The sequence below is a fragment of the Rhipicephalus sanguineus genome, chromosome 11, assembly GCF_013339695.2.
Source record: "Rhipicephalus sanguineus isolate Rsan-2018 chromosome 11, BIME_Rsan_1.4, whole genome shotgun sequence".
Lineage (NCBI taxonomy): Eukaryota > Metazoa > Arthropoda > Arachnida > Ixodida > Ixodidae > Rhipicephalus > Rhipicephalus sanguineus.
In genome coordinates, this window is record NC_051186.1 from 132,530,135 (window position 1) to 132,554,298 (window position 24,164).

At 48.6% G+C, this 24,164-nt stretch overlaps 1 protein-coding gene across 3 annotated transcripts in view; it reads left to right on the forward strand.

Annotated features, from left to right (window-relative positions):
* LOC119374509 (poly(A) polymerase type 3) overlaps nt 1–24,164 on the forward strand; it is a 102,074-nt gene that overhangs the window by 57,423 nt on the left and 20,487 nt on the right. For all 3 annotated transcript variants that reach the window (XM_037644638.2, XM_037644637.2, XM_037644640.2), the window contains exons 15-16: nt 4,666–4,779; nt 15,662–15,772. In XM_037644638.2, the coding sequence (XP_037500566.1) occupies nt 4,666–4,779; nt 15,662–15,772 (225 nt within the window). The remainder of the gene's footprint in view (nt 1–4,665; nt 4,780–15,661; nt 15,773–24,164) is intronic.

Here is a 24,164-nt window from a genome sequence, read left to right on the forward strand (position 1 = left end):
AAAAACTCGGTTATCGTATTGCCATCGACATTTCAAAATGGCCGCCTCCTACGCGTCTTGGCCATTTCTGCCATTTTTTCAGTTCGTACGTGTGCTGAGGAGATTGTCATCCCGTTCTGCGTTCGCATCGACGGCATGGAAGTGCCGACTCCAAATACTCGACGAGTGTACCACAATGCCGCATTTAAAAGAATAGTTATTACACGTGCAGAGAGACAAATCGGGCCGCATCGCGGTCGTTCGGATATAGTTCGGAGTTCCCGAAACATGCGTGCGAGACTGGCGCAAACAGAAGCAGATTTTTTACAGCAAAGCTTCACGAAAAGGTTTCAGTGGACCAAAGCAGCGCCGGTTTCCCGAAATCGAAGAGTGTTGACAGCGACAACGAGTTGTCCGACAGCGACGAGGACTGATCCATTACGCGACTCGTATCGCCGCCGTAGTGGTGACAGTTTTAGCGGCAAGGCCCGCTTTTTGACTTTGTGTTTTACTTTTCTGAAATTTCAGTTCTTTAAAACCCAAATACTTGTTCTTCTGAATGTGCGAAGTTTGACTCCTACGGACTTTTTTTGTTTTTTTCTTTCACGAAAAACGGATGCGCGTTACAATCGATGTATTACTTTCTTTTTTTTTTTTGGTCGCGGAAAACGGGTGCGCGTTACAATCGAGGGCGCGGTAGAATCGAGTAAATACGGTAGTGTGTATACAGTCGAATACATCTGCAGCGGATAATTTTAAAACAGAATGGCCTGTATGACGACTGTATTCTGCATGTCCCATATTTCAAGTATTTTTAATGGCTTGTTCCACAACGGAGATGGTTAAACTAAATTGAGCTGTTAAAATCTTGTGTGTTCAGGTGGCTTGAATTTGGCTGATTGCTTGAAATACAATAAATGCACATAGCTGCAGCACCCCGGCCCTCCACGGGCATTTTTTGTGATGTTGTAGTTTGTGGTGATGCACGATCCACGTTATGGTTAAATGAACTGCAGCTACTGTTCTGAATGCTGTCAGGTTCTCTTTGGAATCCCCTAATGCAAGCGCGTTGGCAATTGTACATTGACACAGTCTCCCCTGGCATACAAATGCTCCACAGTGCGCAAGCTCACCTTTGCAAGTGCTGGCTGGTGGTGCAGTAAGTGCAAAGCGTTCATGTGATCGGAGCGTGGAGTTGCAATCACTGAGCACTGCACATCAAGGTACTAGCTTTTCGTTGTGAAACGGGCAGGAAGGCCACCGATGCTCGAGAGACTGCAGCAAGCTACCATACATTTTCACAGGTGGCTCGACAAGGACAGCTCTGTTTCTTTAATGAACATGTCACAGCTTTCAGGTTTTATTAGGCCAAGGTAGGTGCAGAAAAATTTCATCACAATGAGGCTATATTCTAGTGTACATGCAGGAACTGAAGATAAAAGGTTCGCGACTACTGCACCACTTATTTAGCTATATTGCCACTTTTCTGTGCATCTAAAGAACTCTGTAAACAAGGAGAGCAAGAATAGCTCGGGAGCGTCGGTGATAGACAAGCTAAGAGCAGCACCAATAAAGATGGAAATCAACTTTCGTTGCAATCACATAGCGAAACAAACCAGGAAAGGGTGTTGCCGCAGACGGTGCAACGCGCTGAAGCTAGAAATCTGTTCATCTCCGCAAGAAGGTAGCACAACCAAATTGGAATTGCAAGTCCTAGGAGGTGACAGCACCTCCCAGTTGGCACGCATAGTCATTATGGCGTGAAATTTCAAACCATACCCGTATGGCAAAGACCTTGTGGGATGGAAAACTGCCACCGTACATATACAGCAAAAACCCTCGGGGTTAACAAACTTGCGATGTTCAAACTCGCTCAGTAGTTAAGGTGAACGAGTTTGAACAGGGATTTTTCATTGCATGTGTACGTGCACATTCAGCATGGTTGTGTCTCACCAAATATTCTGTACTCTAAGAAGAACTAGCAGAGGACACAGTTGCGACCCAAGCTTTAATAAATGGTGCGGTATTTCGTTGTACTGCTGTGTACAGTGCCCATGGAATGAAATGAGTCAATTTACAGCTGAGTGACACATGTACTTATGTTTCCACCGTCCTCGATTCGTGTCGCATGTTGCGTTGTGCACTTACATCAGGGCCAGTCTTTGGTTGTGAAATTCGTAATGGCATATGTGGTTATCTCAATCGCGCATGCCAGTTATGCTTGGAGTTCTGATGTAGCATTTAATTCCATGATCACTGTACATTGCCATCTTGCATTTCATTGTGACACGGATGAAGATTGTTGAATTTTATCCCAGAAGAGTCTGCAACACGAACTTCACGCTCTACAGGTGCTGTGATTTCTTGCAGTGGTTGTGTAGCGCCGTTCCTTGCTGGGCAAATTGATGTGTGAATTTGCATGACTGCTGCTTCGTTGCCGCACATAAAGATGTTGAGATAATGTTAGTAATGGCAAAGCATGCACTGTGTAATTCGCTGCATGCTGGCCTTCTTTTGTATGCACATATGTTTCACTTGCCCTTCATGGAAGGTGAGTGCATCCCATGTACTGTCAGTGTCCACCAGTATCTGTCTTCAGAAATACTTAATTTTAACAACCTGGGCAGAGCGATAAGGTTGGGCTTGACAGCAGGAAATTGTGCATTCTTTTCTGAGTAGCTGGCTTGATTGAAGCAAGCGTTAACCAGAGATTTTAGGAAGAAGCAGCGGAGTGTTTTACACAAAGGTAGGACTTGGCAACAGATGTGTGGTTTTGAAAGGGTCCAAATAATGCCTCTTGTCGGCAGAGAGTTTGGTTCAATATGGAAGGGCATGTACAGTACTCGTGTACTTTCGTTTCCAGCCTACTTTTGCACATGCTTGCATTTCCAGTGTCTATAGCTTGCATCCAATCAGCACGACCTTGACTCGGATACTCGAAGCCAAAATTGCCTTTAGCGGCCATATTTGCAGTGACATCGCATGGTTATCACGAGCAATTGCTCAGAGCAGTTGTTAAAAAAAAAAGTTATTTCATTCTGCGAATACTGTACGTGCCCATCATGCCCATCGCGAGCTAAAAAGCAAGCCAGGGGTGTTACTGGAAAGAAAAGTTCCTCAGAGTCTTGTTTGCAGTTTAATATTCAACATTGACTTAAAAATGCAAACTTGCAGAGCACAAGCCACTGGCACATTTGTTTCCACGGCTCCTGCTCTGGGCACTATTGATTGGAAGTGTGTATATGTGTCGCATTCAGAAAACAGTCTTAACATGCGTGACGGAAGAAGTAAGCCTTAGCATAACAGTGGATCTGGCGTGTGGAATACTTTAATGCTGGTACTAGAGGTGCATGCTGAGTGTGCGTCTCTAGTAAATGCAAACCCACAACAGTGAAACAGTGGCAGCACTCTTGTGCTGTCATGCAGAAGATCCAACCAACCAAAGCCATCAGTATTGTGGGGCCGAAATGCGGAAACTTTGATCGTACTAGATTCAGTGGCACGTTAAAAAAACCAAGGTGTTTGAAATTAATTTAGTGCCTCTGTGGCATTCAAGTTAATAATATAATTGTTGGGTTTAACGTCCCAAAACTACGATATGATTATTAGGGACGCCGTAGTGGAGGACTCTGGAAATTTCGACCAGCTGGGGTTCTTTACCGTGCGCCTATAGTCTGATACAACTTAAGAAGTCGGGAGAGGCCCCGCCCAGATGACCGAAGCGCGGCAGCCGATTGCCTCCGCGACTAAAGAAATAGTCCCGCTCATGACTTCAGTCCCGAGCCCATTGGTGCAGGCTTGTGTTAATCCGGCTTTGAGGACAAAATGCCGCTGACTTCTAAAGTTGTATCCGACTATAAATCTAAGTACACGGGCCTCAGGCACTTTCGCCTTCATCAAAAATGCGGCCAGGTTTCGATCCCGCAACCTTCGAGCCAGCAGTTGAGCACCATAATCACATGACCATGTGGCGTGTATGCATTCAAGTTAATTGCAATAAATTGAGCAGGGACATTTGGGATATGTACAATACTTACGGATTGGAACCCAAGTATTTAGGTCTAAGTAATGCCCGTACTTTTGTTTCCATTGTCTTCAATTCGTGTTACATCGGTGTAATTTTGTAATTTGACTCCAACACTTCAACTTTGCCTTTAGCAACCAGGTTTGCATGGATACGACAAGGTTGTCTAGTGGTTGCGGTGCCCGACTGCTGACCCGAAGGTTGTGGGATCGAATCCCAGCTGCAGCTTGAGGCCCGTGTACTTAGATTTAGGTGCACGTTAAAGAACCTCAGGTGGTAAAAATTTCCAGAGCCCTTCACTACGGCGTCTCTCATAATCATATCGTCGTTTTGGGACGTTAAACCCCAGCAATTGCATGACAAGTGACCATGGGAATTGCTCATAGCATTCATTTATCTTCAGTGAACTCAACCGAACTGGCCCAACACTCCCTTGTGCTTTTGTTGCTCATAGAAGTTACTAAAAGAAGTTATACTAAAACATTAATGTTTCAATTTTTAAGTACTGTACATTTCAATCTCTGGCAAATTTTTGAGAGAATAGTCCTCACCCTGGCCTTTTTACACCCCCTTTTTCATTTTGCCTTTCCATCTTGATTATGCAGACATCTCGGTAGTTGCTTGGTAGTCAGCACTTTGAAATGCCCAATCCTTTTCCTCAGATGGATGATTCGTCGTCGCCTTTGAACACCAGCAGTGGCACGAAGCGGCAGTGTGAAGATGACTGTGAAGCTGATGGGGAGGTGCCCAAGCGGCCCAAGCCAGACAGCAGTGAGGTGCGTGGCGTCACTTGTGTGAATGAGCGTGGTGTTTTAAAGGAGTACTGACAAAAAATTTCGAAGGCAAGATAACTTGTGGGATAGATTTGTGTGGACACACACGCATCATCTATGAAATATCAACAGGTAATATAGCCAAGAACATATTTCAAATCAATCTTAAAGTGCGTGTCCAGTCACTGCACGCGAAACATGCCTTTGGTTTTCGTGTAAACAACCGACCACCACTTGCATCACGAGTTTGTGTTGGCTGCCATGATCCTTGCGAGTGCTCTCTCCTAGCAGACCTTTTCAACAGAAAGAGGGGCAGACTTGCACGCGAGTACAAACACTGACGTCCTTGCCTCGGCAGTGCATTTTTCGGGTGTCACGCATATGGGATTGTGGGATGCCATGTCGATGAAAGAACGCATTCTGACATGAACGACTGTTTATTAGCGTAGTAGCAGCAGCGGGGTGAGCATACCAAGGCTCGGGTAGCGAAGGAATGATCACTTCCGAGCTTGGCAACTTGGTTTTATAGCCACCATCGGTGACGTAAGCCTCCGGTGACACTGCAGTGGCGCTGTCCCTTATCGAAGGCGTGGTGTAGCATGCAGCCGTGTCATGCCGGGCAAGCTGGTGACGAGGCGGAGGCTGCGCCGGTTTGTGCGCAGTGTGTGTCGCCACATCACGCCCCCGCAGAGTGCAGAGCCCTCAGGGTCTGTAGAAATCTGGGAGGCGTACCAGACGTCCAGAACGTGACGTGACTGGAGCGGGCTGCGACGTCGGCGGCTGTGGATAGATGCCTGTGAATGGAGTGGCGCTGCCCGGTTCGTTCGAAGCGATGTATGTGGGCTTGAGCCGGTCAATCGAGACGCGGACATCGTTCCCGTTCAGGCGCAGAGTGAAGTTTTTGTTGTCACGATGGACGACCAGGTAGGGTCCGCTGTAGGGTGGATGGAAAGGCCTGCGGACGGTGTCGTCGCGGAGGAAAGCGTGCGGGCACGATGCTAGCTCCTTGAACACGAAAGGTGTAGGCTTGCAGTGATGGGCTGCAGGTGACGGGCGTAAGGCCGCGATGGTGCGTCGGAGCCGGGCGACGAAGTCGGTGGGATCTGATGTCGTAGTGCTGGATGGCAGTGCAGCGAGAAATTCACCTGGGAGACGGAGTGGTTCCCCGTAGACGAGCTCTGCTGGTGTAGTGTGGATGTCCGGCTTGAAGGTGGCGCGAAGACCGAGGATGACTGCTGGGATGGCCTCGAGCCAGGTTGAGTCCGGGTGGCACATAATGGCTGCTTTGAATTGTCGGTGGAAACGCTCAATCATTCCGTTGTCGCAGGGGTGGTAACTGGTGGTCCTTAAGCGTTCAAAACGGACCAACGGTCAGCCTGAGGAGCCTGAAAAGGTGCGACTCGAACTGTCTTCCTTGGTCGGTGGTTACGTTGCGGGGGCCGCCGAAACGAGCAATCCAGGCGGTGAAGAAGGTTGAGGCGACGTCTTCCGTGGTGATTCCCTCGAGGGGCCATGCCTCAGGCCACCGAGTGTACCGATCGATGGCGGTGAGGCAATAGCGATAGGGTCTGGCCGGGGTAAAGGGTCCTATGACGTCGAGGTGGACGTGCTCAAACTGACCAGAGGGCTGAGGGAATGTTCCGAGTGGTGACATGACGTGCCTGGTGACTTTAGCGCGTTGGCATTGGGGATCTTTGATTTTCTGACTTCTGGCAGTTCGCTGGCAGCCAGAGCTAGCCAGAGGGTGAGCCAGCTAGTTCTGGTCGGGACAGGAAACAGAGTCTTGGTCACGTGTGTGGGAAGCCCGAGACAACCCAAAGCTGTCCGAAGATTGCAAAATCGAACGCTGGGACAGCCAGCATAAACGTAAACAAATGCTACCGCCGTGGCAGCAAACGAAACGTTGTGCCGCGTGCGCGTTGTTTTTTTCTGAAATTCCCCCCTTCGAAGTATGTGGCCAGGTTTGCTGAAGAGCTGAAGTGATATTTTCGAGCATACGCATTTGGGATACGATCACGTACGTTCGCAAGATCATGCACAACTCACCCCGTCCGTGAACAAAACAGCCAGCTGGCACACGGCGCCACAAAAGCGATGCAAGGTGTGTGCTGCCGCGCCGCTAACGGCTTAACCAGCTCACGTCTGCTTAGTACATGTGACAGTCGCTGCACAACACGACGCGAAAATCTCGCGAAAGTGATCGTGTGCCCAAAAGAGCTCGAGGATCTATTGCATACTATGTCGCACACACGTGTTGACCAGCTTTTTGTCAACTTGAGATATGTGGCGGTATCGGTACCACGAATTCGCGTTATATTTAGGGGGGGACGCGGCTTTCGAAAAATGGCAAAAAAATCGTTTTTCTGAAAATCAAATTTTCAGTTTCTGGAACCCTTTTTCTATCTGATTCCAAAATATCTACACTGAAAACCACCCAGAAGTGCTTCGAAAATTTTGTTTTGCCCTCCGAGGTGGCGAAAATTATTGTGGAAATCGCAAAAAAACAGCGATTTTCAAAAAACTGTAGCTCCGCGATGGCGCGACCGCGAACCAACTTCTTGGGCTTGTCGGAAAGGGCATTTCTCCGTGTTCAAATTGCCCGCTTCAGCGAGCTCCTCCATTCAGAAAGAAGAGCACAAAAAGCAAACACTTGAGAGTCGTTCCCAGGCCTGCGATTGGCCGCGTCCGCCATGTTGCCCCAGCTCGCCTCGCCATTGGTCCGATGCTCGGTCCGGGAGATCGTCGTCTGCCGATTGCGCGTCGCCAGTTCACGGCTGTCGAGAATCGCGCTACTTCGTGACACGTTCGCAATTGTTCTGTGTTCACGGCTCGACGATCACTTAGAATATAATTACGCTTTAGTTTGGAGCTGCAAGAGGAAGTTCAATCTGATTACGATGGTGCGCCGCACTCCTAGCGAACATCGCAAACGCGCGTCTCGGACCGACTCTCTAGCGTTGACTTCAGCGTCGGATTCGCGGTTAGATGTTTTGATTTCTGCTTATCAGCACTTCTGACATCGTGACGAAGGCCATCGCGGGACAACTCTTTGTACTCGCGACCACGCATTACGCACTTCGAAGCAACGGGCACCACGGCCTGCGCACCTACTGCTCGGAGTCGTCACTAGGCCTAACGCCGCTCACGGCGCCGTTTAGCGAGACGACCCTCGAACCTTGCGGGCAAGAACAACGCGCTAGCGTACCCGTGGCTATGTGTTTCTTCGCAAGCGAAGGAGCACATCGCTCGCCGGCACTTCGGAACCGCGGATGGGCATTTTACGCATCGGCAGTGAACTCCACAGCCAAGCTCGTCAGACCCCACGGCCACGAACTGCTTGGAGCAGTAGCAATTTCGCGCGTTGGCATCCGAAAATGCGAGACCAAGTATACTGCGCGCAGATTTTTCGTCATCGTAGCTTCGCATTCGCGCATCGTCACCGAACGCCGTGACCAAGCCTATCACGTGCCGGCTCCACGGACCCCGCGGCCGAGCACTTCACGGTCAGAGTGCTGTCAATAAGCACTAGCGATGTAATTTAGACGTGCTTGGAGCCGTGCTTGGTATCGCCGCAGGCGTTTATGAATGTTCTGAAACAATGAAAGCCTCGTAGACTAGCGTTGCCACGGTCGGCCGAATGATAATACGTTTCGTACGCGAGAGTGGCAAAAGAACGTGTATCAAGCAGGGGGACGAATTTTTATCTGCTCGACTCGCGTCATTGAATAAACTGCTCAAAAATCCCTGTGCCACTAACGTCTTGGCCATAACTGTTTGTTATTTGGAACGAAGGCATCGGTTATCATGGTGTGAGCCATTTTCTGTCACAACAAACCTCTCTCTCTTTATAAAAATTATTCAATAATTAATTGTAATCAATAAGCAAGACTTAATTATGCTAATGACAGCATAAATACGAGAAATATGTGTAATTATTTCAGTATATGGCCTTATTAGATTGCAATATCTTTTCTGTCATGTCTATCACACCACACCTTCATACAGAGAACTTGGTTTGAAATCCAGACTGGTTTTTTGTAGATCAAAAAAAGAAGGAGGTTATGAAAAAAGAACAAAGGCACACTGGAGAAAGGCCACATGTCCAAGAAGTGAAACATCATAAAAAAAAAAAAGCCAAAGATCACAATCTTTAGGTGTTTAAGAGAAGGCCAAACTTTAAACGCAGTTTTCTCAATACTGTTTTTTTGGCATGTTGCTCAGCTTGTGGAGCAGATATCTTGGCAACTACTGCACAGATTTTGATTCCGTTTTTTTTTTTCTTTTAATCCTTGAAGTCTTGTTGACAGGATGACATTATTCTTTATCTTGCTTAGGGCCTTGTTTTTTTTTGTATGTGATAATTAGTGCATGAGAAGTTCTGATGCAATACATGAAGCTGATGGGGAGGTTATTTGTAAAAAAACTAAAAGGAATAGACAATTTTTAATAATGTCATCCTGTGTAGTGTTCTTTTGAGTAAAGATCAAAACCACTTGGACCTTCCTGGCATGTTTTGTTACAATGCTAGGCTTTTCACCAGCAGAGTATGTCATCAGATTATGTAACATAGTGTAATTTGAAAACTACTCGAGATATCGCAATGAAACTTGATATATAGCTATTCGATACACTCTTCAGTGCGCCTGCCAAATTTAATTACTGTAGGTCAACAAACAAAAAAGTTTTTTTCGATCGCCACCTCCCCCCTTAAAATAAACTTCCGTGTGACATGTCTTCGACTCGTTTTGGCAGATGTTGCCTGAGCCTCTTTTCCAGTCCTAAGTGGCTCTCCAAAAATCTTATGTAGCTCAGCTTTTATTTGAGCTACTAGGTGCAACCCGAGAAAAGCGAGCGCACTCTGGGTGGCTTTGGCAGCCTGCAGGTAGCCATAAGAAGAGCCCAATTGAATGCAGGAGCGCGCCCATGTGCGACAATCCCGCTGCATGGAGGGCCAGACATAGCGGTCAGCCACTAGGCGTGTAGAGGCGCGTATGCCTGGATGGCTGAGGTTGTGGAGCTGGTCGAAAAGACCACAGCGATGGGACAGGGGCACATAGGGCCTGCTTCGTCCTGTCAACATGTCGCAACAGATTGTGGTTGTCGACCCTGGAATGGGGAATTGTTGCAGCTGTAGAGAGGACCTGCTCTTGAGAAGTTCGTGCAGTTTGGCGTCCGTGGTCTGAGCCTCGGCGAGGATGTCCGCTGTTATCTGCGCAGAGCTGATGGCTGCTACTCGTGAAAGCGCGTCAGCGACCACATTGTCTTTCCCGCTGACATATTGGATGTCGGTGGTGAACTGTGCAATGAACAAGAGTGGGTTCTGCTGTACAGGCAGGAGTTTGTTGCGACATTGAGAGAAGTCGTAGGTAAGAGGCTTGTGGTCGGTATAGATGGTGCAGTTCTGTGCTTCGAGAATATGGCGAAAGTGTTGCACTGCTTTGTATATTGCCTGAAGTTCTCTGTAGTAGGCTGGCAAACTTGTCAGGGCAGTGGTCGTGGTTTCGTCATTGGAACTGGCGGTTGAAGGGGTCGTTTTCCGAGCTTCGAGTTTCTTGGAGAAGAACGCCAAGGGATGCCAGGTGTTGTCCACGCATTGCATGAGGGCGGCGCAGATGTTGAAGCTAGATGCGTCCGTGAAGAGACCCAAGGGAGCGTCTGGCACGGGATGGGTGAGAAGCGTGGTGGCGCAGGGGGCGGCTTTACAATCTTCGAAACCATGGGGCCTAAAGTGGTCCGGTTGTAGTGCACGGTGGTGTGCTGCACTTTGCTTGGCAGTCCGCTGGGGTGCGTCATTCCAGGAAATTCGGCGTGGATGGCGTGGTACGGCGAATGATCGTCAACACTGAGTACCTTGATGCTTGGCTGTTGGGCAGCCGTTCGCTGGCCTAGTGTGGAATGACTCGTCGCGTCGATGAGGAGGTCGTTGCGGCAGTCCGGAAGGAGGTTGTAGTGGACCAGAAAGTCTGAGCCGATGATTGGCTAGGCGACGTCGGCAATGACAAAGTTCCAGTGAAGGTCACGGCGTAAGTTTCTGAGCTGGATGTGCATTCGGAGCGAGCCATATGTCTTGATTGTGGAGCGGTTTGCCGCACTGAGCTCCAAAGGCGTAGGCGGACGAGGTCCCTGAAGATGGGATCGTGGGTAGCAGCAAATGTCGGAACCGCTATCGACAAGGAACTGCTGCTTTGGGATTTGGTCAGTGATGAAGTTGCGATGGCCTCTGGGTTGGCAGCTTGCGGCTGTCTCTACGAGCTGCCGTTGGCGTTTTCCGAGTGCCCAGCGGAACAGGGTGGTCGACATTGCCGGGCTCTGTCCCTGAAGCGTCGGTGGTAGTAACGTGGGCAGTTGTTGGGTTACCGCGACGAAGTGGTGTTACGGTCATGGCTTTGCGAGTGGCGGCGCTGGTGCATCGGAAGACGTTCACTCGTCGTTGTTGAATGGAGGTGAGCTGCCGATCGATGTCGTTGATACGGCGTGCAAGCTCTGCGGTGTTCAGCAGTGCAGCGACAGCCTCAGTGGGGGGCGACAACTGCGGCAAGGAGGCCTCGATGACGCGATCAGCAATCTCCACAAGTTCGTCGAGAGGTAGCCTAACCTGAGACTGCAGAATTGCCTGGACGTGCGGCGGGAGTCGTTGGAGCCAAAGCACTCACAGGAAGGAATCCTGGACTTGCATGTTGCCCGTGAGCGCACGCATGTGGCGCAGGAGCTGCGAAGGTTTGCACTCAGCAAGCTCTGCGGACTGAAGTTGTCGTACCTTCTGTTCTTCTGAGAGTGACAGGCGGCGGATAAGTTCACTCTTGAGGGGTTCGTAGAGGTTGGCCGTTGGTGGGTTGGCCAGGATATCCCTGACCTCGCTGGCATAACGTGCGTCCAGGTGGGCGACGACGTAATCGGAGCGGGTCCGGTCTATGGTGATGCGCGCCAGGGAGAACTGGGCCTCGACCTGGGCGAACCAGACCTCAGGCGAGTCCGCCCAAAACTGTGGGAGCTTGACAGCAACACGTCAGATGTCGTATGAGGCAGCATGCGGGATGCCTTCTGTGGGAGCTGACGTCCTCATCGGAGCCGGCAGGCACAGCCTCGGTTGTGGAGGCGTTGCGAGAATGCTGCTGTTGCTGGGTCTGCAGCTCCTGTTGGAGTTGCTGCACTTGCTGGCGCAGCGCGGTGAGGGCTTCTGGGTCGGCCATGGCGGTGTGGTTATTTCGGTTTCCGGGTCACAAGATGTGGGATGCCGTGTCGATGGAAGAACGCATCTCAACATGAAACATAACGACTGTTTATTAGCGTAGTAGCAGCAGCGGGTTGAGCATACCAATGCTGCGCTCAGTCGGGTAACGAAGGATTGATCACTTCCGAGCTTGGCAACTTGGTTTTATAGCCACTGTCGGTGACGTAAGCTTCCGGTGACACTGCGGTGGCGCTGTCCCTTATCGCAGGCGTGGTGTAGCATGCAGCCATGTCACGCCGGGCAAGCTAGTGACGAGGCGGAGGCTGTGCCAGTTTGTGCACAGTGTGTCGCCACAGGATTATAGCAGCACACAGGGAGCCTTCGCTGAAGAGAGTTGTCCATGCGATGCCCATGTGAACGTGGTTTTGTGTGCTCACGTAGCCAGATATGTTTACATGAAAGCCATTGTGTGTGCCGTCTCACTCAGCACTCTGAAACCGAAACTGCGATTAGGACCTATAAAAGGGTCTGCAAAAATTTACCATTGCGCGCTCGAGTCCGCGAAGTTTCCAGCCATGATAAGTGGGTCGTTAGCTACTTATTGCAACAGAAAAAACAAGGTGTAAAATTTTTGTGTCAGTACTCCTTTAAGGGGGGACATGGTTTTTAGAGATAACATAGGTTATTTCTTGGCCAAATTAGATGAAACTGCACTGCTTTGTTCAGTTTTTTTAGCTTTATTTAACTATCCAGTTATATTTTACACAGGTCAATTATTTCCAGAGATAATTAGTAATCTCATTCTATTGTTTGCCGAAACAATAAAAAATTATCTATGCAACATAACATCATTATAAACCCATATATAGACACTAGAAAGCCTAAGGAGAGCAATGCTGCAAGCTGATTGGAAATTGAACAACTACTTCTCAATTTACAGCACTAATGAGTTCATGGTCTACACCTAGCCAAAAACAAGAAAATTTTAAATTAATATAAAAACAAATTGGAATTGCAGATTGAAAATCTGCTTGCAGCATTGCTTTTTGTGCACATTTAGCTAGGTTGTGCAAAAAGAATTGTAGCTCTAGCTGTCCTAGGTCGACTTTTACAGAAGAAGCAAACAAGGGAAGTGGCCAAAATCCATGTTCTGAGAAAATGAGCAAAAAAGGTTAAAACTTTATTTAGCATTACAGAATGAAAAATATCAAAGGCACACATACTTTTAGTGATTAATATGCACCAGGCATATAATCAGACTGATTGTTAGCATGAGCATGCCTTTTTTTCAAGTTCTGCTGCAACGAGGCTGCTTATCAGTTCGACGGTACCGACGCCAATATGCGACGAGTGTCCGCGCGTCATCCACGATCGGTCGTATGACACGGCGATGTTTCCCGGGTTGTCCACGTTGAGTTCCGCGTAGATGTCGCGAACCCAACTCGTGCTCTCACTCATGAGTTTCGAGGCAGCAAGAGTAGCGGCAGGTGTTAGCTTCTTCTTCACCTACGCCTGCCACGTTTTCGTGTGGAGGCCGCGACGCGATATGTTCATCATTGCAAATATGTCGTTAAAAGCAGTCTGCCTGTTGCCAGTAGCCTGCATTGCGCGGGTGGCGAGCACGTTTTCTGTGAATGGATTTATTTTCTGCTGTCCGTCGACGCACGGCAAACTCCACTTTGACGACCCGTCACCGCAGTTCACACACACTAGCTCAAGCTTGACGGCAAGGCCGTATTCCCGCTCGCCTCTCCTGATCTCGGTGTCTCCGTTGCAAATCTTGCACTTTAAATGCAATATTATCAAAGCATTTACCGCCTCCAAGTCCAGGATGGTGAAGGTCGTTTTATCAGATGGGGGACCCGCGCGTTTAGCGATAAGGCTGCGCTTCCGTTCCGCCGCCGCAACAGATGAAATCTCTTGCAGCTTCTCTTCTGCCGTCTTCTTCTTGTCTTCTATCTGTTGGGGCTGCAGAATTTGTGTGTCGTGAGGCACACGGCCGCTTTCCGCGACGTTGTCGGCAACTGACGGGCTCGTAGGACTAGCTTCCGTTAGGCCTAACGCGCTGCCGTCGACGGCCGCTACGAGTTCGTCATCCTCGTTGTTCTGGGTCGTTGCGGGGCGCTTCCTGAAGTTCTCGGCTAGCGATCGCCTCACCCGCTTTCCGAATTTGTGTTTGGTGCGGAACTTCTTGATGACAGGACCCATAGCTGTAGGCAGTCGACAACACCAGGACAAAATGGCGCACGCTCACGCGCGTCTCGGCGGTGAAGCAGACGCCGGAAACGCCGCTTGGCAAATCGGATGCCAAGATTTTGTCACGTGCCCCAAGCAGCCAATAGAATCGCGCGCTTGTACTTCTCGATGATGCGTTTTTGCTAGAAAACCAATGAGCAAAACGAGCCAGCGGTGGCGGGAAATTGAAGATGAAAAATGGCTCTTCAAAACGAGATCAGATGGCCACGATAGCCCGTGTGTACCGGCAACGGTTCGGCGCGGAAAGAGCGCGGTTTTAGCGTCAATTTGCGCTCAGACAAACCTCATATTGGTGTTACAGATTGATTTTACGGCGGAAATAATGAAAATAGAAGCTACAAACTTAGCAGATATGTGCAAAAATAGATATAGATTCCAAAAATGTCAGCTTCAAAAAGTTGATTTTTTTGCGATTTTCGGCTTTCTAAGACCCGTGTCCCCCCTTAAGGATTGCACTCAAGTTGAGCAGTGTTTCTCTCTCTCTCTCTCTCTTTTTTTCACACACTGCGCTCACAACTTGTTCATATTTCAACTGTCCATGACTGTACTACGTTTACTATGTGAAGACGAAGTTACCTGTTTCATTCACTTGTCATTCTTTCCTTTGTATATATTTCATTAACTTTTCAACGTAAGTTTAATTCAAGTAGTCCCTTGTTAGTCAAGTTCCGTTGCTTATTTGCTCTCTGTAACCCGCTTTTGCATGTTTAATGCTAATGACCAACTAAAGTTTATAGCCTTACAAGCTTTCATCTGTTTTAGTTTATACAGAATGCTGAGGCCATAGGCGGGAGTAGTTTCGTCTTGTGCTATTTGTGCGTTGTTTTAGAAGTGTTAGGTCATTGTGATTGCAATATTCCCTATCATGTATCCTGTTTTTCTTTGACAAGAACAGCATGAAACTCTGACCATTTCTGAAGCTGTTGATAGAACGGCCATAGCATGTTTATACCTGCATTGCTACTGTCACACACGTTAATGTGATGGTTTCACTGTTCCTCAAACTGCAACACAGATGTGAACGACCTAGAACTCCATCATTCCACAAGTTTAATAAAAACTAGCAGATAATGAAGCCAGGTAAGGTATAGGGGTTGTTAATTGTACTGTTTTAAGTGTACTGCAGTAATTGTCATGTCGATCTATGTGCATAAATGCCCGATAAAGTGGACGAGGGGACGACCATCGTCGTAACTCAATTGTTAGAGCACCGGGCACGTAATCCGAAGGTTGCAGGTTTGGTTCCTGCCCGTGGCAAGTTTTCTTTTCATCCACTTTACTTTTTTTCACATCTACGTCACTTAAGACAGTACAATTAACGTCCCCTATACCTTCCTTGGCTTCATTATCTGGTGGTTTTCATTACGGTTGTGTCAAACAAAAAAACGAGCCCTCAAAATTCCCTTCTTTCAATCATTCCAGAAGTGTGTTTTCTGAGATTCGCGCATTTCTGTGCAGAAAATGGAGGAAGACGACGACACGGTGTCGTCGTCGTCACCACAGCGCAACCACGTGGTGCCCGAACGTGAGCCTGCCGAGAGTGTGGGTTCGGCGGCAAGTGGGCCCGAGGTACTGTTGCGACTGGGCAGGGCCTGCCCGCTGTTGGGAGGCCACTTGTTCTCTTTCTCTCTCCTTGTGTTTACGCTTTTCAGCGTTGCACACTTGCCAGTGACGTAACGTTCAGGCTGCGAGTTTCTTCTCTATTGTAGAGAGCCCCCACCACTCTGGCCCAAGCCGTGATGATGAATGTGTGCGGTTGGGAAGGTTAATGTATGAATAATGCTCGCAGTAAAAGGATAAATGAATCGCGTCACACGATGTTGCTCTGAAGCTTAGTGTTAGCTCAGCCACTTAGTGTAAGCAGAAGCACTGGGAATGCATGTCATCCAATTCCCCAACTCATTGCAGGGTTAACGCCTTTTGGTTTGACTGTTTTACAAATGTTCTGTATAATTTTGCAAAAATAAAGAAGAATGATCCCACAAAAGATCCCAAGAAGGGCATAAAAAAAAATCTTGATGACGGCACCTGGACTGCAGTCTTGTTGCAGATGTGCTAAAGGGGAGCGGGCATTTGTTTTGAACAAACCTATCGAAAGAAGTTCCTGAATCGGGTGTAACTGGCAGCATCAGTCGCTGTTGTCGAAAGGCCATGCTGCTTCTCAGCCTCTGCTGTTGTACTAATTTGCTATCTTTGTACCCTATGTAAAGGTACATCGCTGTTAAAGGGACACCGGAGGGAAATTTTAGGCCAACATTTGTGGCCACAGTGAGCTCGCTGCAGATACGGCTAACTTTATTGCCTATATTTGATTTGGATAGAAATCCAAATCGCCACCATGTACCCACCAATGCTTTTACAGCTGGGACATGTTCTTTGTCACATGCATTTGATGAACAGTAGCTTAAATCACCTAGTTGTCGAAGTTCTCACTGGCTCTCCGATTTCACTTCAGTCTGGGTGCTCATCTACTGCGAAATATTTCCGTAGCACTAAGCAAACGAAGCAGTGTGTTGGCAGAAGTAAATATTGAGGGTATTTTGGGACATACTAAGTTGTGGCACGTCTCTCAAAATAAAAATCAAGATTTAGATGTTTGTGGTTTTTTAACTAGAACTGTGCGAATAGCAAAATTTTGAGTGCAAAGCAAATTAAAATTATTAATAAAGTGCGAGTGCGGAGCAAATCGAATATTTTTCACATAGTTGGCAAATATTTGTTGAATATTTTTTAATGCTTCGAAACAAAATTACAGAAAAAAAGCTGCAGAGGATCCCTAAGCATATTCTTAAGGGGGGACGCGGCTTTCGTATCGCGAAAAATGGCAAAAAAATCGATTTTTTGAAAATCACATTTTCAGTTTCTGTAGCCCTTTTTATATCCGATTCCAAAATATCTTCACCGAAAACCGCGTAGAAGTGCTATAAAAAAATTGTTGCGCCTGCCGAGGTGGCGAAAATTATTGGGGAAATCGCAAAAAAACACTGATTTTCAAAAAATCATAGCTCCGCAACGACGCCACCGGGCGCCGATATCTTGGGCTCATCGGAAAGTGCATTTCTCCGTCTTCAAATTCCCCGCCGCAGCTGGCTCCTCCCTTCGAAAACAAGCGCACAAAAAGCAAATGTTCGAAGGTCGTTTCGAGCCCTCCGATTGGCCGCGTCCGCCATGTTGCCCCAGCGCGCCTCGCCATTGGTCCGATGCTCGCTCCGGGACTCGGGAGATCGTCGTCTGCAGCTCGTGCGTCTCGAGCTCACGGCTGTCAAAAGTCGCGCTACTTCGTTGCGTGTTCGCAATCGCTCTGTGTTCACGGCTCGACGATAACTTTGAACAAGAACTACGTTTTAGTTTGGAGCTACTAGCGGAAGCTCGGTGGCATTACGATGGCGCGCCGCACTCGTAGCGAACATCGCAAACGCGCGTCTCGGACCGACTTTCTAGCGTTGACTCGTCGGATCCGTGGTTGGAGGTTCTGCTTATGCGCACTTCGGACGTCGTGACGAAGATGATCGCAGGACGACTCTTTGTACTCGCGACCACGCATTACGTACTTTGAAACATCGGGCACCGCGGCCGGCACGTCTACTGCTCGGAGTCGTCACTAGGCCTAACTCCGCTCACGGCGTCGGCACGCGAGACGAACCTCGAACTTTGCGGGCAAGAGCAACGCGTTAGCGGATTCGCGGCAGTGTACTTCTTCGCAAGGAACGAAGCGCTTCCCCCGCCGGCTTCTCGGTACAGCGGATGGTCATTTTACGCATCGGCCGCGGACCCCATGGCCAAGCTCGTCGCGCAGCGGGCGCGCGTCGGCGTCCCGCAATGCGAGGCCAAACACGTTGCGCGCCTAGTTTTCGTCGCCGCACCTAGGCATATTGCGCATCGTCACCGAATGCCGCCACCCAGCACATCGCGTACCGACTTCCCGGACTATGCGGCCGAGCACTTAGAGGTGAAATAAAGCACTGTCGATGCAATTTAGGCGCGCTTGGAGCCGTGCGTGGTATCGCCGTTAGCGCTGATGAATCATCTGAAAAAATAAAAGCCTCGCAGAAAACCGTGTCCGCGACCGGGTGAATGATGAAGCGCATCGCAGGTGAGGTTTACAAATTAGCTTCACGAGTGAAACAGGGAGATGAATTCATATCTGCCCAGTTCGCGTCTTGAATAAACTGCTAAGGAATTCCTATTCCACCTATGTCTTGGCCATAACTGCCTGTTATTTAGGAGGAAGTGATAGGTTGCCATGATGAGAGCCGCTTTTAGTATCCTATAAAAATGATTCAATGATCAATTGCAATCAAGACTGTTAATTATGTTAATGAGAGCATGAATACAAGAAAGCTGGCAAATCATCATAGTACATGACCTACTTGAATTACAATATCTTGTTTTTTGTCATGTCTATTACACCACTTCATAACTTCGTTTAAAATTCATGCTACATGTTCTTTGTATATCAGAAAAGGATTTTAAGAAAAAAGAGAGAGAACAAAGGCACAACCGATGAAAGGCCACATGTGCAGGAGGTCCAACCTTATAAAACACCTTAAAGATCACAATTTTCTTGTGTTTTAGAGAAGCAATTCACCTCAAACTAAAGACAGGGCACTCAAGAAAGTGCACATTACGAAGGACTCAAAAGATTACGACCCCAGTGCCTTTTGATGAAGTAATATCGTTGGTACTACTTTAAAAGCCGTTTTCTCAAAACGACTTTTCTTGCTTCCTGCTTCGCTTGTTCCGCTGATTTCTCACTGACCGCTGGGTCTATTTCAGTTCCGTTTTTTGTTCTATATTCCTTGAAGCACAGTTCAGGGCCTGACATTCTTGCTTTTTCAGTATGGCGTTTTGATAATTAGCTATTTGACCAGTTGCACAAAGCCTCGATGCCTGTTGCGCAGTCACCTCATGAAAAATGAAAACTAAAAAAAATTTTGTTGCAAATAAAAAAATCTAAGAATGTCACGCCCGCAATCAGACATCTTAGAATGCATAGCACTTTGAACGAGTTTCCAATCGCATTTTTTAAGCGAGTCAGACTCGGAACAAGAGCAGAAGGTGAAATATATTGTAAATCAAAAAGTTGTAAAGATATATTCATGAGATTTCTACAGTAGCATTAAAACAACATTTCAAATAAGTGTGCCAATTTTCATCAAAATCCATGAAGAAATAAGAAAGTTGGTACCGAAAGCCACGTCCCCCCTTAAGAGAAAGCAACGTGAAAGTGTTTCTTTTCGCTAGGTTGGTGAAGTGCTGAAGGGGTGATGTTCCCTAGTTGTCTTATCAAGAATGAGGCAATGCAGAGGCCTAATTGTATTTATTTTTACATGATTTGGTGCAACCAATGTGATGTCGACAACACTTTACATGCGAAAGGAAAAGGCGCTGTTTCCTCAACCTCTCCTCCTCCTTCAACTTCTGTGGAGGCCCAACTGATGTGGCGGAATTTTGGGTGCGAAGCGAATTCGAATATTGAAGTGTGAGTGCAAATCGAATCGAATATTTTTCGAATATTTCTCGAATATTTTTCGAATATTTTTCGAATACTCCGAAGCGAAATTGAAGAAAAAAATGTTAGAGGATTCCTAAGCATATTCTTATGAGACAGCAACATGAAAGTGTTTCTTTTCGCTATGTTGATGAAGCATTGGCGGGGTGGTGTTTCATAGTTGTCTTATCAAGAATGAGGCAATGTAGAGGCTGAATTGTATTTATGTACATGATTTGGTGCTACCAAAGTGTTGCCGACAACACTTTACACGTTATAGGCTGTGGGTACTGGGCTTGCTGCGTCCCGTCCGTAGTTAAAGCAAGGGAGACGGAGGCTTAAACTCGCAACAAACAACAACAATTTATTGAACTCTACGCTGCATACGGCGGGGTCTGTCCAGGCACACGAGACGACGAGGCGACGACCATGATCGGCGGCAGCAGCAATCGGCCAGCGCGGGTGGCCACATCCATCCTTCTTGGCGTCCCAGGCACGACTCCCCCGGGCGGCGCGCAGGCTGCCCCTTTTAAGCCGCGCAGCTGGGCCACGCGCACCGCCTCTGCGCAGCAAGTGGCGCTATCTCGCGATAGCCGGTGGGCGTGGTTCCCACACATCCCCCCCCTCAAAATGACGTGGTGGGGACCGGATGATGGTCCGGAAAGGCCGGCTGCAGGGATCCTAAAGCATAGCGAGGACAATGAAAACCAGTAAACATTTCCTTCTCGCCACCAACAAAATTATGTGCATTCAACGCATAACAAGGCGAAACGGGACATTAAAGTTCTTTGGGAAGGCCTATGAATGCTTCCTCCTCCCTCCAAAATTCGTGGAAAAATGGAACTGGAAAAAGTACAAGTAAAGGGAATGAGTCATTTTCGCAAACCCCTCTTGTCCGTCACCGGGGACGTAGGTTGTGCCACTTGCTTAGTGGTGTGGGTGACTGGGTGGCCAAGCCCTGGTGAGGCATATCTGGATCATCAGCTGCTGAGTCTTGCCGTGCATAAAATGGTTTCAGATCTGAGACATGAATAGGGCCACACGCTTGATTAGTTAAGCAATCTTTCAGCATGTACGAGAGCCTGGATTTCTGGGTGATTCTATACGGTCCGTCCCACCTGTTAGCTAAGGAAGCGGCAAAACCTTTCGAGGCATCGCTGAGCGGGTGTGTCCGCTTCAACACCAAGTCCCCAACCTCAAAGCTAACGTTTTGTCGACGCTTGTCGTACTGTCCTGCCTGTTCCATTCGGGACACATCGAGGTGCTGTCTAGCTTGTCGTACCGCGTCGGTCAGCCTCTGTCTCAGGTCCCCTGCAAACTTTGAATAAGGCCTTGAAGAAGCGGTTGCACATGTCAAAGCACTGTCCTGCGGAAAGCTCAATTCTTTGCCCAGGTTAAGTTGAGCAGGTGTGAAACCTGTTGAGCGATTAACTGTCGTCCTAGTTGCGAACGCTATTTCTGCCAGTTTCAGATCCCAGTCTTTATGACGCTCAGTATGCGCGACAAGCATAGATTTTAGATTTCGGTTTACCCGTTCCGTGATGTTGGCTTGCGGGTGATACACAGACGTGCGCTTGTGACGAATTCCCAAGGCGTCACAGGAATCCGTGAACACCTTGCTGGTGAAGTACGTCGCGTTGTCCGTGATCAGCTGGGCAGGGAATCCGAACCTCGTGAAGGTTTCGAGAAGGCAGTCCCATACTTTCTGCGAAGTGAGCTTGCGCAAAGGAAACAATTCAACCCATTTCGTGAAATGGTCAGTCACAACAAGCAGATACTGGTTTCGCCGCGGACTCATGGGAAACGGGCCCATTACGTCACATGCAACAATCTGCCATGGCGATGTACTCTCAACTGACTGCATTGTTCCTAACGGTAAACCCCCACGTGGTTTCGCCTTTTGACACACTGAACAGGAACGCGCGTAGCGTAATACATCCTGTTTCAACCCTGGCCAGGTTACCGTACGACACAGCTTTTCGTAAGTCTTCTGTCCTGAAGAGTGACCAGCTAAAGCACTGTCATGGTAGTACTTTATGAACAATTTGCGAAGTTTGCGAGGAATGACAACTCGAAACGGTGACTCCACACTACCATCGTCAACCTGAGGAAAGTACCGGAACAAGAGGCCTCCTTCTCCGAGCAGGTAGCAGTCGGTCTCCTCGTCGCTTCCGGTGTCAGTTGGATCACGAGCCGCTAGCTTTTCTGACACCTTACGACAAAGGCCATCGCCCTGCTGTGCTGCAAGGAGCTCCTGTTTACTCACCAAAGTGCCCCAACGTGACTGCATTGTCACAGCTGGTGTCGTAACCGCACACACTGTTTCCGGCTCGACCTGGGGTTCAATAGACAAAGGTGCACGTGAAAGTGCGTCAGCAACTGTGTTAGTGCTACCCTTCTTGTACTCGATGACATAGTCGTAGCGCTGCAAGGTAAGCGCCCATCGGGCCAATCGTCCCGAGGGATTAGGCAGTCGTTTCAGCCAAGAGAGCGCTTGGTGATCAGTCTGAATGACAAACTGAGCCCCGTCCAAAAACATGTCAAACTTCTTTAATGCGAAAATGATAGCCAGGCACTCTTTTTCTGTTACCGAGTAGTTTCGTTCCGCCCCGGTCAGAGTGTGGCTTGCGAAGGCAACGGGCCTCAGAGCGCCTGCGCGTTCCTGCAAAAGGACTGCGCCAAGTCCATAATCGCTGGCGTCTGTCTGTAACACAAAAGGTTTGTTAAGATCTGGCAGCTGAAGGGAGGCGTTACTGGTGATCGCTTTCAGAAGCGTGTCGAAAGCTCCTTGTTGCTCACCGCTCCAGAGCCATTTCGCGCCTTTCTTCAGCAACTGAGTTAGTGGTCGGGAGATATCTGCGCACTGCGAAATGAAGTCACGATAAAAAGCAATCATTCCGAGAAACCTTTGCAAGCTCTTAGTGTTCTGGGGTGGGGGGTAATCTGCAATTGCCTTCAGTTTATCTGGGTTTGGTTTTAGCACGCCGTTGTCGACAACAAACCCAAGAAGGTTGATTTTGTTAGTAGCGAGCTGCAGTTTTCCGGGATGAACAGTTAGACCGGCTGCTGACATGCGCTGTAGGACCGTATGCAAGTGTTCAAGATGCTCTTCAAACGTGCGCGAAAACACCGTCACATCATCAAGATACCAAAGTGCATAATTAAACTTTGCATCACCCAAGACCATATCCATCATGCGCTGATAAGAACTCGGACTATTTGAAAGACCAAAGGGCATGCGCACAAACTCGAACAAGCCTCTATGACATGTGAATGCCGTTTTCGGGATATCGTCAGGGTGAACTTCGATTTGCAGATACCCACGAGAACAGTCGATAGTGGTGAAGAACTTTGCGTTTCCCAGCGCGTAAGTTATGCTCGATATTGCTGGCAAAGGGTAGGAATCTCTCACCGTGACTGCGTTCAGCCTGCGGTAGTCCACACAAAGACGTGCCGTACCATCTTTCTTTGGGGCCAATACCACAGGGAAGGCCCACGGACTGTCCGAGGGTCGTACGGCTCCTGTGTCGATCATTTCGTCCAGGGCTTTATCGAGAACGGCTCGCTTGTGCTGGCTCAGCGGTCACGGGTTGCAACGCCATGGCCGGGCGTCGCCGGTATTGATGCGATGCACTAGGACGTCGGTCTTCCCAGGACGTTCCGTAAACATTCCAGAGAACGGTGTCAGCACGGCCTCTAGCTGCTTCCGTTGGTGGTTCGTTCCCGTGAAGTCGCTGAGGGACTGCATGACTGCTGACGGCAGGGTGGTGTGCATGGCTGCCACGCCTTCCGCGTGTCTTGGTACAGGCACGAAGTCTATCTTCTCCGCAAAGGGTGTTGTCTCGGACTGTCCGTGAAGGCGGTAGCCTCTTGCAGGAAAGTCGAGTGTGAGCCCCTCGTCTGCAAGAAAATCTCGACCGAGAAGCATTGACACTGATAGACCAGGCAAACAAACAAATCGCTGGCGCTTCGTTTTTCCATTAAAGCTTATCCGTAAGCGAACACAACCTTCAGCGTTTGATACGTGGCTTGATGCCATCCGCAACTGAACATTTGAGTTACGAAACTTCATCTTTTTAGCTTTACACTTCTCAAGCAACACGTCACCGATTAACGAGATTCCTGAACCGGTATCGAGAAGAGCAGGTACGGTAATGCCCAGCGCTTTAACTTTCATCGTTGGTTCTGGAGACTGCGCCTGCGTTACGCGGCAAACAGAGGGAACGATGACTGACTCACCAGCTTGACGTTCGTCCGTTACAGGCTCTGGACAGCTTTGCACGCTCCTGGCATTTACGGCCGTGGGCTGCGACACACCGCCAGTGGTTAGTGTCGCCGGCCGAAGCAGTTTCCCGAACCTGCATTCGCGCTACGGCGCGCAAAGCATTGCCGCCTCACATGACCAGTTTGACCGCACTGGTAGCATACGACATGCGTATGTCTGCGTTGGCCAGTTAACCTATCACTCAA